General features: G+C 30.4%; 2 protein-coding genes across 8 annotated transcripts in view; both read right to left on the bottom strand.

Annotated features, from left to right (window-relative positions):
- The window catches only part of LOC111621317 (POC1 centriolar protein homolog A-like), a 54,025-nt gene extending 44,062 nt beyond the window's left edge, over nt 1-9,963 (bottom strand). Inside the window, exons 1-6 of the mRNA XM_023363403.1 lie at nt 9,604-9,963; nt 9,413-9,497; nt 5,801-5,880; nt 4,719-4,810; nt 4,516-4,624; nt 4,338-4,408 (exon numbers count right to left, since the gene is read on the bottom strand). Coding sequence (XP_023219171.1) covers nt 4,338-4,408; nt 4,516-4,624; nt 4,719-4,810; nt 5,801-5,880; nt 9,413-9,497; nt 9,604-9,618 — 452 coding nt within the window. The 5' untranslated portion in view covers nt 9,619-9,963. The remainder of the gene's footprint in view (nt 1-4,337; nt 4,409-4,515; nt 4,625-4,718; nt 4,811-5,800; nt 5,881-9,412; nt 9,498-9,603) is intronic.
- A 2,614-nt stretch (nt 9,964-12,577) lies between these two features.
- Nucleotides 12,578-16,293, bottom strand: LOC111621318 (sulfotransferase 1C3-like). Of its 7 annotated transcripts, none has more exons than XM_023363409.1 (4): nt 16,274-16,293; nt 15,412-15,551; nt 14,922-15,335; nt 12,578-13,472 (listed from the first exon to the last, which is right to left on the bottom strand). In XM_023363409.1, exons 3-4 carry the CDS (start codon nt 15,331-15,333, stop codon nt 12,949-12,951), a joined length of 936 nt encoding a protein of 311 aa, XP_023219177.1. In that variant the 5' UTR covers nt 15,334-15,335; nt 15,412-15,551; nt 16,274-16,293; the 3' UTR covers nt 12,578-12,948. The 7 variants fall into 7 exon arrangements, with proteins under 7 accessions (XP_023219177.1, XP_023219173.1, XP_023219178.1 ...); XM_023363405.1 differs by lacking the exon at nt 16,274-16,293 and adding an exon at nt 16,095-16,262; XM_023363410.1 differs by lacking the exon at nt 16,274-16,293 and adding an exon at nt 15,810-15,964.

Genomic DNA, 16,293 nt, shown 5'->3' with positions numbered 1-16,293 from the left:
TTGACACGAAAAGAAATGTCATCTACTCGTGGTCGAAAAATTCGTTGCCTTCTCAAACAACGTCTTTCGGCTCTTTCTAACTCTTCAATAGCGATGAGAATTGCGTATCCGTCAGCCATTTTTACTTTCGTGTAGCGATCTCACATGCTCGACTCAACATGAGTAGCAACTCGCATGGTGAGATGGGAAAGCACGTGAGTTAGAACTCGAGACTACCAATTTGACGTCAGTGTGTGAGATGGTACCATGTGACACCTTCAACACGTTGGGAGTTGTAACACGAAAAACTTGAGACTAAGGCACCTGGTGGCAATACTAGCCCCTCAGAACAATAGATATGCTCCTGAGCTGCCATTCATGCTTATGATTACTATACATAGTGTTAATGAATAACATTATTATTATTAAAATGCAATTCACTAATATAATTTTAACCCTTTCTATTAAATGGGCCTTTTTATTTCCCAGCAACAGACACAGTCAAAAAATTACTGTCCCCAAATTTTTATATTTTTGGACTCGGGGACCTTAAAACATCAAGAAATGCAAAAAATCTGGGGGTTTTTGTGTGTGTGTGTGTGCGTGCGTGCAATTTTGTTTGCCCAAAGCTGAACAATGCCTCTGCCTTTTGTAGAAAATTTTTGACATTTTATAGTAAGGTTAGTGTATTAGGAGGAAATGTTTCTAGAAATTTTCAGGAAAATTTGACTGTTGATTTGGGAGATATTAAGGGGTTGAGGCCATATCTCAAAAAGCTTCCAAGTTATAAAAGTTTTTTACATGTATAGAGTTTTAGTTTATCAAAAGAAATGTGTTTTGAAAATTTTTTCAAAAATCACCCCCACTAATTAAAAATGAGCACAGGTAATTTTTGAAAAAAATTTCAAATGGAAAACATCAAAAATGTTCATATATTGTACGTATTGGATAAATAAATACGATAAAACCACACCTTTAACTATCCAGCAAATAAAATTTATTAAAATAAAAAATAAAATGATTGAAAACATTTTTATAATAGTTTAAAATAGAACATAAATTTAAATTTATATTTAAATTTACATTCTATTTTCATGTTCTATTTTATAGAAACTGAAGAAGATCGATTAAAAACGATCGAAAATGTTGTTATTTTTTATTTTAGTAAATTTTATTTGCTGGATTGTTAAAGGTGTTTTTTTATTGTATCAAAAATGTTAATCACCCCACTTGTTAAAAAATGAGTGGGAGTAATTAATGTTTTTATAACTTTATTAACAAATATTAAATTTTTTGACATTTCCCTAAACCCAAACTCTATGTCCAGGATGATTTTATGAAATTCTTTCAGATAAACATTTTTTGTATTACAGTAGAACCTCGAAAACTCGGCACTCCGGATAACTCGGCCACACCCTGGCAGGACAAAAAATCCTTAGTTAATTAATTTTCATTATAGACAGCTTTATAAAAGTATAAAAGCTCTCATAAAGTATTTTTCTGAGGTCTGTCTTATCAGGTAAATTACTATACACAGTGTATTCATTAATTTTCATTTTCATGTAGTAAAGGCTCTATGCCTTCATAAAGGACGTACTTTTCCTTTGTTTAAGGGTATTTGGGCAGTTTATTCTCTGTTATATTCTCAAGTAAACAATACATACAAGTACAGTACAGTATTTTCTGAGGAAACACTCGTACTTATTTTTTTTAACCCCATTCCCGATAACCCGGCATTTTCACAAACTCAGCCACCCTTCGGTCCACATTAGGCCGAGTTTTCGAGGTTCTACTGTATTAATCATAATTTTTATTGAAATCAGACCAAAAGATCTTTATATGTTGAAGAGGTGGGGAAGGGTATTTATTTATTGTATATGTTAGGCTCAAAGACTGAAATCGCTCATTGAGCGAAAAAAAATGACCAGAATGCGTAGTTGTCGTTTCAAAACAGCCATGAAGCAAAATTCACATTGTGCCATTTAAAAATGGCCACAAAGCAAAATTCGCATCGTGGCAGTTGTAAAAACGGCCACACGCGTTGTGGCTAACTTAAAACAACTACAAAGTGAAATTCATATTGTGGCTTTCATGATATTTGAACACTATGCATGTGGTGATTAGGAAAAGCAATAATGCATTCTGATCATCAGCTGATGCATCCACAATACGAAGGATAGATTGTGACTTGTCAATGGGCGCATTGCAAACACTTGTGGAATTTGTATTGTGTTCATTCTTGACCAGTGCTGCTGTTTCTAGGATAATTACGCTTTTCTAGAGTAACTTCAACCTCTCAGAATAATGTTTTGGGTAGTCTATATTTAGGGTAAAACTACCCAGTGTTCTGATGCTATTACTCATCACTCCACAAGTTTTGCTGGAAAAGGTTTTAGCCTAAAACCATTCTATTTTTCCCTATAACTGGAGGGTTTTAGGATAGAACAACAGAAGCAAAAGAAATAATGCAGATTGATGCTAGGTACTGTACATGGATGTACACTGTACAATGATACTTTGGTTTTCATCAATAATCCGTCCGAAATATTCATCAATTTAATATCGTCAGCATAGGATAATACAGGTGAAGCAACATGACCAGGTATATTGTTTAAATATGCTGAAAAGAATAGTCTGTTTAAAGTTGAACCTTGCTGAATGTTGCATAAGGGAGAGAAATTCAAAAATTCAAAATTGCCAAGTTTAATTTTACAAGTATGAAAGAGGTAGTAATTATTAAGCCAAGATTCGTAAGCAGGATCAATTTCAAAGTGATTGCTAAGAATTAAACAAAGGAGATGAAAATTACAGAATTGAAGACTTGGCTAATATCTATATAAATTATGAAGACAGCTTGCTTTCTTTCAAAATTCTAAAGGATTATTGATATAGTTTCCAAAAGTTTGATGGTAATGGAATGATTCTGTAGACCACAGTGACGAATTGGTATTAATTTAGAAAAAATTGTTGAGTATAGTCTATGGTACAAATAAATTTTTAAAACTTTTAGCATGACTGGTGAAATGGAAGTGGGATGGAAAGAGTTTTTGTCATTTTTAGGTACAGCTGTTGGAAGAGAGCCATTGTTTGGGGACAAAACTATTTTGAATAAAGATGGAAAATAATTTGGATAAGATAATGGCGGATATTGGTTTTAAGGACTTATAAAAAAAATAATACAGTGGATTCTCAATTTATTGTTTTTGACAGAACTTGAGGGAAAACAACTGATGCAGGAAAAATATTGACACAGAAAATTTATGATGTCAAGTTTTATTTATTTTGTATGAAATGTGTATTTTCCAGTAATAGGCTTTTATAAGAGGGCTTTAGGTAATACTAAATGATATGGAGCATGTGTATGGACATTCATTTATCCTACATTTTAAAAAATTGTTAGGAATACTGAAATTTGTTCTATTTTCTTTTGTTAAGAATATTTAATGTATTTACTCTTTTCTTGCACTTGAAGATGATACTGCAGAAGTATAGAAAATATTAGTGAAATTATAATTTTTTGTCATTTACAATGTGTTGATTCTCTTACAGAAAAGGCATCCTTTACAGTATAAGAGCTTTAATTTAATGCCTGAATTTTAGGCCCTAGCCATATACTCTAAGTCTTACAGTCCCAAACTTCCTTTAAATGAATATATAGATTAGTATGTTAATTAAGATAAATAGCTTACTTTACAGTAAAATTATTAATTATACAAAAAGAATTATTAAAAAAAATAGAAAAAAATAAAAAGCATGTAGAAGATTAACTAAATTGACTGTTTATAATGGTCAAAACAATGGTTAACAATGTTGTTATAAACACAATGTTAACTATTTGAACTTTAAAAATTTCTTCTTGCTTTGTACCTAAAAACAAAATTGTTTTTACCTCTCAGGGTTTAGTGGTGAGGAATGGTTCATTCTTATTCCCAGTAGTAAAAGAATTCAAATTTGTTTTAATTGGGAGAATAGCATGCAGGAAGAATCAGGATTGACTTGCTGCTATTATTCATGCAGTTGTTTCTCAATTATTATTCTTTTAAATAAATTTACTGTTTTTTAATATTAGAAAACACTTATTTTGTGATTTTTATTTGAAATAAAATTATTTGGCAAGGATTGGTCATTTCTAAATAGCAAACCAATTTAAACTTTATTTATTCTTTGTTAGCAATTTTTGAGGTTTTAGTTATTCTGTTTAGCTGTTTAGGATTAAGGGATTAAGATTTTAACAGCTTATTTGTCTAGGTTTTCTCTTGGTTGAAACTATCTAAAAATCCAAACCATAATTATCATCAATATAAAGATCCAGTAAAAAATTTTCTTTAAAAAATTTATCTAATTAATATTTTTCTTACCTGGCAGATCTTACCCAATTACAATGATGACAAAGAGAATACAAAAATTTTTGTCTATTAGTTAGCCAAACCTACAAAATTAATGAACAGTTTTAGAACTTATATAATTTGATTAAAAAGTTATTCAATAATCTATAGATTTACTTTTTACAAGCAATTATACTGAAATAATACAAACCTTAATTGTCTTGTCACTTGAACCTGTTAATAAATATTGTGAATCATTAGAAAAGTCAACACATCTAACAGCTGCTAAGTGTGCTTTGAATATAGTTGATTCTCCTTTTCTATAAAATTATGAAAAACATTTTAAAAACTTACAGAATAAAAACAAATTCATTAATAATTATAAAAATTATAGTATGTTGTTTTTGTACTAACATGCTTGGTGTCCATAATCTAACAGTTTTATCTTTAGATGCTGATGCAATTAGATTTCCAGAAGGAGAAAACTTAACATGCAACACTACATCCTATTAAAATATAAACTATTGGTAAATTTTTAAGGTTTATTTTATTTAATAAACTTTAATTTGGCAAGATTTCATCTCTCACAAGCACCATTGCCATCCTGCTAAGTTATCAGTTATTCCTATATGAACAAAAACAAAATAAAATTCTTGATCAAGAGTGATAATTCATGATATATGGATCATTTAAAATCTGCAGTGCTGAATGATTTGCAAAATTTTATGAAAATTCAAGATCAAACAAATTGGAATAATATGCCAATGGAGTGTTTAAAATTAGTGTTTTCTTCTTAACAAGATGGTACTAAAACTGCTTATATCAGACAAAATATATAATCAACATAAAGTTATTTACTGATGTATATTTAGTGTACAGCAGTCACAAAGACCTGTGACCTAGTCCTAATATATAGCCCCAGGGACTTCGGCAACACAGCTTTATTTTCTGCTTCATGCCATTATGTAATCTTAATTAATTAAGCTGATATATGTAATGAACATTCAGACTAAACTTTGATCAAGATAAGAATAAACTATATATTGTTAGTTTGTATATCATTAGCATACCTAGTGAACTTGCAGTTATGGAGTATGTTGATACTCAGCAGACTTAAAGCCTGCAACTCTCCAGAAAAAAGAAAAAATGCACATCTGGTAAAGTTTGCTATTCACTGGTGTATACAGTCAATAATGTATGATGTATGATAACAAAATTAAAATGTTTACTATACATATATAGAATAAAGATTATAAAATATTCTTAGTAAACAGTTAAAAGAAATCTTTGTATAAACAAATAATGAATTTTTGGGTATCTGGCTAAAACAGAATGAATGCAAGAAAAATTTTGGAGCATAAATTCTCATAGAGTAATTTGTGGATCTGTAATTCAGTTTCTTTTTTTTTAGGTTTATGTAGGGAACCATAGTTGAATAGTAATGTTACTTGATAAAGACAAAAATCTTGCCTTTAATTTAATAACAAATTTTTCACCTTATGACCAAGAAACCGATAGGCTCTCATCTGTTGTTTAAAATGCCACACCATGATACAGTTATCCATACTACTTGATACTGAAAATAAGTAAAAATCATAATTAAAATTTGTTATAAATAATTAAATGTTTAATTAATAATAATTCTGCTTAATTTTAATAGGTATTTAATTATTTAAATTCTTAAAAAAATTCAACACATTGTAAAACATTTCATCAAAGCTGACAAAATAAATTATAAATTTTTTTATAACTTTTGAAATTTTTTCTTACATTACATTAACTAGTCTAATTTGAATTTCAATTCAGACCCCTTATAGCAATAGATAAATATTTTTCTGTCTATGGTAAGAATAAAGTACATTCTCTACTTCTTGTTGTGCCATATGCTTAAAGAATGTTAGCTACCATCAATGAGATTTGTACCTATCTGAGGATCTCCTGAACAATGCGTTGATATCTGTCTTATATCAATCATATATATTTTGCAGTAAACAATATTATTATTCCTCATAATTTGCATAAAATACTCCATATCATCCTCTTTATAGTGTCTACAATTTCAGTTTTTTTATTTAATTATTCATTAAAATTGACATTAATTACAAATAAATTTTGATATCTTTTGTTTTATTAGTTGGACAATACTTAAAAAATAATTAACATGTTTTAACTTCCATAATTATTTGTATATTTTAAGTGAATTAAATTATGAAAAGAAATTAATTTATTTACCATAATCTCATTAACATAGAATATTATTAAAATTTAATAAATCAGTTTTCATATTCTAATGCTTAATAAATTAAATAATAATTTAAAAGAAAAATTGGAAATTTGATTCTAACAAAAATGTAGTCCTCTTATATAATTATAAAAAATGGTTTAGCCTGTCATCAGGTTGCAAACATTACAAATAATTATGGCAACTATTACCATAACATCACATGTTTAAGCAGTAAAAAGGCCATCCATCAATTACATGTACAGTTTTTGAGCCACTTTTGATCCCTCTCCCTTCCAGTCACATACAATAGTGTACTTTTGGCAAACCCCTCCCCCTGTAATTACATGTAGAGTACAATAGTTCATGGACCATATACATTAAAGAAATAACTTAAAACAGTTCTTCAAATATTTTCTGACAGTTTATTCACATAACTAGTAAGTAGACTTATAAGGATAAATTCATTTGCCAGTTAATATCACTAAAAGAAAAAAAAAATCCATTCTGACAATGCCTCAACCCTTCCCTCTTACAATGTACATCAAAAGAAAATGATATAGTTTTTTACAAGAATACAATAGAATACAGTAAAACTTTTCTAACTCAAACATATGTAACTTAAATACTTCTCTAACTTGAAGAAAATAAAGCACTTAGTAAGTCTCAATGAAATAGCATAGAGATTTAATGTCTCCAACTTGAATTTCCCTTAACTCAAATTTTCTCCAAGTTGAAGTTTTCATAGTTCCCCAACACTAATTTATGTTACTTTCAACTTCCTTGATTTGAATTTTAATATTTATTCTATTCAAAGTGATCCTAATTATCAAATTTCCATGAAATTTTCAGACAGTTAGTTGTATCTACTCTCCAACAACAAGTTTTAGACAATGTTCAGTCCAAAGTAAGAGGTCCTCTTGCTTTATCTCAACAAGGTATATCAATACCTGCAAAGCTGTTCAATTCCATTAGTTACATTGAACATTTTGGTGAAAGGCATTATATGGGCTGTTTTTAAAAACAAAACTGTGGAGGTGCCATACATAAGCAAACAAGTCCACTCTAAACAATTGTTGGAAAAACACAAAAAACTGTTATTGAATTTATTTTACACCTCACACCCTGTAAAAATTTATTATTTTTTTTATTTTGTATCTAACATCAATATTTGAAGGCAGTTTTTGATAGGAATATAGTTAGTATTTAATTATATGACATTAAAATATGGATGTTTCTTTTTGCTTGGACAAGGTGGATATGTTTTCTTTTGCCTGGCCACTATATTCTTTTTCACTTTGTTATACTGGCTACTACTTTCACTTGTCAAAAAAACATGGCATTTTACAAAATAGGGATGAACAATAAATGTCTTCTCCCAAACAATCACACAGGTTCCCATTATTTTCTTCTTTTTCCAGGTCATCTACTCCAAGCTTGGTTCCGTTTCATAACACTTGTTTATTCCATGAAAACTTTCATCATTTAAAAGTGATTCAATGTCTTTTTTCTTGGTAGCTGATAGAGGGTGCCCTATAGGTAGTGCTCGACTGGCTCCTCAAATCTCATCCCAAAGGACACTGTATTTTTGTATTTTCTTCTTTGCCCGTACTCCATCAGTTTTAGGTTTCTTTCTAGATCCAACATTGCCTTCTTCTACACTTATCAAACTGTCTTCATTCATTTTTTCACTCAATTATAACACTGAAATACACTGTATAATAAAATGTGTACTTATAAACAACATTTTAACATCAAAATGACAAACAAAAACAAAACCACCTGTTGCATTCTGGAAGTCACGTGACTCAATCATAGCTCTTCATTGGCTGAGACAGACTGCAATGGATATGTTTTGTTCTGCTTGGAACACATGTAAAGAGATGTTCTTTTTTTTGCACAGAATGTCGATTTTCAAAGCTCAAAAAGTGTTGGATGCATATTTTTTTAGTGAAACTGACTATAACAGTAGATAGGAATAAGACTGATAAAAAAAAAATCAATTATAAACTCAACTTTAATTTTTTGTGAATTTGTTTGCTTTTGCATGGCACCTCCACAACTATCAAAGATTCTCTATATAATGCAAGAGGGATAAAAGTACAAAACTATTCAGAATTGGCATTTTTTTTACTCTATTGTTCTCTAACTCAAATTGTCTGTAACTCAAAGTTTTTCCTGCCCCTTGGAGCTTTAAGTTAGAGAAATTTTACTGTATATATTTTCAAAATATAAGTAAAACAAAATCAAATTTTTAAAAATATTTATCAGAGATGACAGATAATTTTACTTATGTAAATATATAAAGTAAATCCAATTTGTAAATATATGTTCTATTTTTTTTTAATAAAATCTATGTCATTTTCTTCATTATCCAATCCCACCAGTGACAGTATATATAGAAACCACCGAACACCAGTAGTTGATTGTGGGTTTACACCTGGCCAACAGGTTGGCAACTTGGAGTTTTTGGATTTAAACTTTTCATGTTTCTAATATCTAAATAAAAGTCAGTTTTCAATAGAAAGTACCACCTGAAGGCATCTCCCCACTGGTACCGGTACTTCACCCATTTGTTGCATTCCTGTATTTCATAAAACCAAACTAAAATCTTCACTGTTCATTACTATTGCATCAAACATGATGCAAAAGGAATAGTCACCGCAACAATTATTTGGCGCATTTGACCTAATGCTAACAACCCAGAACCAATAGTAAGAACTCTGTATTTCTTTTATTCCATTAAAGCATTTTTTAAATTATTTACGTAAAACAGATTAACTTTATAACTGTTAAAATGTTACTTTATATCCATAATTATACATTTGAGACTGAATTATGGCATTTTTTGTATATTAACAATTAATAAACTTATCAAGTTATTTACCTAATTGTTTCATATTGGGATTAAAATCAACTGCTGTAATACTTCCTTTATGACCTTTAAAATATCTTTCCAACGTAGGATCACCCTATATTAATTGAATAAACAGAAAAATAAATAAACTTCACGTTAACTCTTCCACAGAAGAATTAATGTTAGATAGCGCATTAATTAGTAAAGTTTATCGTGCTTACGTTTGTCGACGACATTTTCCTCCGAACTGATAATGAATCTATATATTAAAATTGATTTATATTACCCAACTTTCTCTAAATTCAGAACGTAAACATAAAACGCATTCAAAATGAACCGCACACGTACTAGCGCCCTCTGCTTAGTTTTAAAAATTTGAAAAAAAAATTATTATAAAATTTATATTTATTAAATAGAATGGAGTTACCGAGCTATTAGATTACTACTATTAAATTAAATTAAATCAGTCGAGATAAGACTTTTAAGATCCGAAATGGAGAACGAGCCAGCTATCCTATTATAGTAGCTCTAGTTAAATTTGCCTTCATGTACAACATTTTTCATACAAATCAGTTCAGCCACACAGGTGATAATTTTCTCAATCGTTTAAGACGGTGGTACCTAAAAATTTGGTTGGTACGCCAAATTGCGTCTAAGTCGCAAGTACACGGACCACAACATTTTGTGTACTCCATATACAGTATATACGGAAGTATACCTACTTCTTTTATTTATAAGTAATGTACTGTACCATATACAGTATATTCAAGGATCGGATTGAGCCAGACGCCGTAGTTCGGGCATCACTGATTTAACTCAACGTTGAAAAATCTTTTCAATATTAAGAGAGGACAATCTGTTATTAGTAGAGGTTTATTTAATTAACAAAATATTTTTTAAATTAATTAATTATCAGTATTTTTTAATATTTCAATTTAAAAATGATTACAAATGTTCTAATCTTCTTCTTCTTCTCAGAGGATGGAGAAGATTATTAATGATATAATCTAAGCCATTAAAATTTAAATTTATACTCCTTGTGGTGCATTTTTGCCATTGTTGAGCTAAGAATAACGCAGAGGCCCAGCCGGGCCTTTGGGCCCCAATTGGGGCTTAATTTTGGCTAAATACTTCTTTTCAGGAAAATTGAACTTATATTGGAAAATTAAAAATTTAATACGTAGGTTCTAGTATTATATACTTATTTTTAAGATTTAGTTATTCTTTTAGATCTAGCAAAAAATAGTGCCAGCGGCTGCGGTTATACTATAAGATCAAATAAAGTTAAATTCTAGGAGGGAAATCCAACCTAAACATAAAAGAGGTCGTGAGAGTTAAGCACTTTTTGTCGAAAATCTCAGGAATTTGTGAATTAAGATGTTCTAACGTTCAGCCAAATTAATGTACAGGTACGTGGACGATTTTAAGGCACAAAGTAGAGCTCGAAGTCTTTTTCTGTGTCGATGTTTATTTTTCCTCTTTATTATCATGGCGATATTGCTTCATTATAAATCTCCTGTAGTTGTAGCCTGTATAATCTACACTTTATTCACATGTTGACTCTTACTGTCAAATCTGCTTCTAGTATGCTTATGCCACAACTTTCACAAGTTTTCTTTAAAGTGTACTTACATGTTTTTGCTGAGCTTTACTTTTTCAACCTGATTTTTTGAGAGATTACATAAAAGCAATTATTCTCGATTTTTACAAGAATTTTATTTATTTAAACAAGCTGATCTGAATTCTTTTGGAGTCTATTATCTGAAGTCTTTTGGACTTTAATGTTAGATACTCTGATCATGTGCGAGCATCACAACCTATCCAACACGGATTGCTTTTCAAATACTGTATTAACAGTAGATCGCTATTAATTAAGTAGTAGTCGTTGACCGTTCTTTCTCCCTGGAGGAAGACAAGTACTACTTTTGGTCGAATTAACTTCAATCTCACCCCTTTCTGCAACAGTCCCGAATTTCTATCGGACCCATTGGTATGGTGGCATTCAAATACGAAAATTACATAATACGAGATTACAGGCCAGCACAAATACGTTTTAAGTGGTTTTCCAGGGTGCAGAGTTTAAACATATGATCCATTTTTCGCGAAATTTGATTCGTTGGCAGATCACCGTTTGATATTCGACAGTGAATAAAACAGTTGTTAGTGCTAACATTAGAAAAAAATAGGAAATTTTATCTTAATTTTTAAAATATCGTATTTTCCATTGATGTCTGTCTACTTGACCAATGAAATTGTGCCATTTCGTTCTATCCGAGTATCGCAATAAAACTGACAATGGTAGGCTAAAATAACCGAACCTTTAAATGGTTTTCGTTTTGGTACGATAATTGTTATATCATAGTATTTGATTTATATAACTACAAATGTTATCTTACATAAGGGTTTATCACACCGAGTGATAAACCCTAACACATTTTAAAAATTCTTTACTCCTCTACTGTAAACAATTTAAACAATTTTTAAAATGTGTTAGATGAGCACTTGGTGTGATAAATTTTAATGTAAGGTAACATTTGTAGTTATATAAATCAAATACTATGTTATAATAGAAGGGTCAGAAGTACGAAATAATCTAATAATCTTAACTTTTGCTGTTGTTATTTTTCTTCCGGGCTTATCTGCTAGTATACAATAAAATTTGTGTAAACTGAAATCGCATGGTACCGAATTATTTTTTCCTTTTCGCAAGTATTCGTTTTATTCATGTCTTGTTTTAGACAGACTGTATTTATTTATTGCCATAAATGAGAAATGATTAGAGTGACGTTTGAGGTTCAAAAGATCAATGTTGACTTATATAATTGAATCAAATAAAATTTCATTTTTTTATAATGTTTATTAAAATTCGTAAGAGTTAGAATACAATAAATTTAATCGTTTTTGTGTTTACACACAATATTAGTGTTATAAAAGGATATATTTTCTGTTTGAATAAAATAATTTCATAGAAATATGCCTGTAACTACAATTTAAGTCTTAAGCAATTGTAAGTTAAACTTACTTTTAAAAATCTCATATGCGGTATATAAGGGCCGTCGAGAGCTTATATGGGACCTTGGGTTTTTTAAACTCTTTCCGACCTATGGGCACTAAGAAGGCCTTTTCGGAAAGTCCATTATGGAACGGCCAGAAGGTTCGACATATCCGATGGACCACCCCCCAAAAATAGCTTGGTTTTTTTTATTCGTCCGGATTTGATCCCAGTTGCTTAAAAGACATATCAGATAATTGAGAGGTTGGATTAGCGAGCTTACGGTACCGGACCAGTATTCGGCTTTCAGAAAACTGTCTATTTTTGAAATTGGCAGTTTTGAATTTGACAGGCTGTAGTAAAGCTGTAGTTCAACGCGCAGCTGCTTTGTTATGGTTTCTATGAAGTACGAGTCGTATGTCACCAATTTCAATGTAACTGCTGGCATATGGTGTGTTGAATACAATTTCGTTCATTTTACATTTTATATTTTGATTATATATTTAGCTTGTCTCAGAAATCCGGACTACTTTCGGTCCCGGTCCCAAGCTTTCCGGTAATGTATTTAATTATTCTAAAAAATATCTTTCCACAAGTTTATGACATCACTATCTTTTGTTCGTTGGACAATTTTTTCATTTAACAATCGTATTTGTTCTTCATTAAAATGATTTTTCCAATCTCCAATAATCCCTTTTCTAACATACGTCCCACCTTCTGTATCCTTTCCACTTTGATTAAAATTCTGTATAGATTTCATCGCTCCAGGAGGTAAATTTTTATCTTCTAGCCATTTTTTGTCCTTTTTAAAAAACACATCAAGGTTCTTCTTACTGCTTTCTTTCATATAATCAAAGCTGCTGTAACGAATAATATTTTCTAATATTGTCGCATCATTCAAAATACATTTTTCATATTCTTCACCAAGGAATTTGGCTATTTTCAAAATTTCTCCCTTAATATCTTTCTTGAGATCTTCGTACGTTACAAAATGAACATTGTCGTCATTTTTATGTTTGTACCATTCAAGAAGGTGATCGAAATAATCTCCGTATCCTAAGTTACCTTCGAGAAAGACTTCAAGAAATTCTTGAAAATTTAACTCGCCAGGAAATGGCAGCAGTTTCATAAAATCGTAATATGAAACACAGCAATCTCTAGGGTTTCTGGTAACATAAATATATTTAGAATCTGGCGAGTAAGGCACAGCAAAAAAAGGTAAATGTGTTCTCATGCCTTTAGGTTTGGCCGTTTCTAAGTATTCTGCTCCCAAAACTTCTACAAAAGGAAAGCTAAAAATTAAATCCAACGGATCTTCTGATATTTGACCTTTAGCAAAAATCAACTTGACTATCTGATGCATCCAAGTTGTTCCACATTTCGGATAACTAGCAAGAAATAAATCTCCAGGTTTCGCTTTATAATTCATTCCAGACAAAAAAGATTCTTCTGATAAAAAAGTGAACATGTGTACTCCACCCACTTCCTTATAATATTTCATCTTCTCCATTACTATAATTTTGTTATTGTATATTAAATATATATTACAATACAATTTAATACATTTAATTTTAAATATTCTACTTACTGTTTTTCTTTTTTTTGTGCACTCCAATGTTCACAGGTTGATTGTTAACAATTAAAAATGTATAAGACCTACGTCGTATCGACAAGATTAGATAATACTTTTAGATATGACTAATCGTAATCTCTTCGTTTTGTCGGAAACTGAAAAATATTGATATAAAATTGATCATGTAAAACTTATGGAGATGCGAATAAATAAACAAAACAGTTAAATATAATCATAACGTTCGATTCCGATGAGGGTCTTGTTTCGTGAAGCTAATACAACTGATAAGCAAACCAATGACGTAGCCCCTTCCAAATGAAACGATGTATGCCATTGGCTTGTTTATCCAGCTGTATTACGAGCACAATATCTGAAAATAATAAACACGAATATATTTCGTAATATATAATTACATTAAAAGGCCTTAATATATCAATAAGACAATTTAAACTCGTGAATTTCATAAATGTGTCAGGAAACAAACGAATTAGGACGTGACAATTTACTACTGAAGTTAAATAGAAAAGGATGTGCAATCGCAATTCATAATTGTCATCGATAGGAATTTGTGATACTATAAAGTCAAATCCTATATTTTAATTAATAAATACAATTAAAATTTATACCAGGTTGTAAATAATAGTGTATATTTTTAAATAAATTACTAAGAGAATAATTAATATTATCTATATAATTACTTATAGCAGGGTCTTTTTATATCATGGTCTGGTGATGTTTTCTATTCTTAGATTTCAAAGATAATAATTTTGGCCGACAGAGAGCGCAAGTTCGTATAAACGTCTAGACCAGTGTTTCTCAACCTCTAATACTACGTTCGCACACAATCCACGACTCACTTCTATCTCGATTTACCTACAATCTGGATTGTGACTGTCGCTAGTCGAACGTCGTGCTGTTCGCACAGGCAGTCCGCTCGAGAAGAACCTGGCTATTACACGCGATCATANGAAAATTTAACTCGCCAGGAAATGGCAGCAGTTTCATAAAATGGTAATATGAAACACAGCAATCTCTAGGGTTTCTGGTAACATAAATATATTTAGAATCTGGCGAGTAAGGCACAGCAAAAAAAGGTAAATGTGTTCTCATGCCTTTAGGTTTGGCCGTTTCTAAGTATTCTGCTCCCAAAACTTCTACAAAAGGAAAGCTAAAAATTAAATCCAACGGATCTTCTGATATTTGACCTTTAGCAAAAATCAACTTGACTATCTGATGCATCCAAGTTGTTCCACATTTCGGATAACTAGCAAGAAATAAATCTCCAGGTTTCGCTTTATAATTCATTCCAGACAAAAAAGATTCTTCTGATAAAAAAGTGAACATGTGTACTCCACCCACTTCCTTATAATATTTCATCTTCTCCATTACTATAATTTTGTTATTGTATATTAAATATATATTACAATACAATTTAATACATTTAATTTTAAATATTCTACTTACTGTTTTTCTTTTTTTTGTGCACTCCAATGTTCACAGGTTGATTGTTAACAATTAAAAATGTATAAGACCTACGTCGTATCGACAAGATTAGATAATACTTTTAGATATGACTAATCGTAATCTCTTCGTTTTGTCGGAAACTGAAAAATATTGATATAAAATTGATCATGTAAAACTTATGGAGATGCGAATAAATAAACAAAACAGTTAAATATAATCATAACGTTCGATTCCGATGAGGGTCTTGTTTCGTGAAGCTAATACAACTGATAAGCAAACCAATGACGTAGCCCCTTCCAAATGAAACGATGTATGCCATTGGCTTGTTTATCCAGCTGTATTACGAGCACAATATCTGAAAATAATAAACACGAATATATTTCGTAATATATAATTACATTAAAAGGCCTTAATATATCAATAAGACAATTTAAACTCGTGAATTTCATAAATGTGTCAGGAAACAAACGAATTAGGACGTGACAATTTACTACTGAAGTTAAATAGAAAAGGATGTGCAATCGCAATTCATAATTGTCATCGATAGGAATTTGTGATACTATAAAGTCAAATCCTATATTTTAATTAATAAATACAATTAAAATTTATACCAGGTTGTAAATAATAGTGTATATTTTTAAATAAATTACTAAGAGAATAATTAATATTATCTATATAATTACTTATAGCAGGGTCTTTTTATATCATGGTCTGGTGATGTTTTCTATTCTTAGATTTCAAAGATAATAATTTTGGCCGACAGAGAGCGCAAGTTCGTATAAACGTCTAGACCAGTGTTTCTCAACCTCTAATACTACGTTCGCACACAATCCACGACTCACTTCTATCTCGATTTACCTACAATCTGGATTGTGACTGTCG

This window comes from Centruroides sculpturatus, unplaced genomic scaffold (assembly GCF_000671375.1).
Source record: "Centruroides sculpturatus isolate CEXI.00-Female unplaced genomic scaffold, Cexi_2.0 scaffold98, whole genome shotgun sequence".
In the NCBI taxonomy this organism is placed as follows: domain Eukaryota; kingdom Metazoa; phylum Arthropoda; class Arachnida; order Scorpiones; family Buthidae; genus Centruroides; species Centruroides sculpturatus.
The sequence above is the reverse complement of the archived record's forward strand: the minus strand, read 5'-3'. Positions and strand labels throughout refer to the sequence as shown.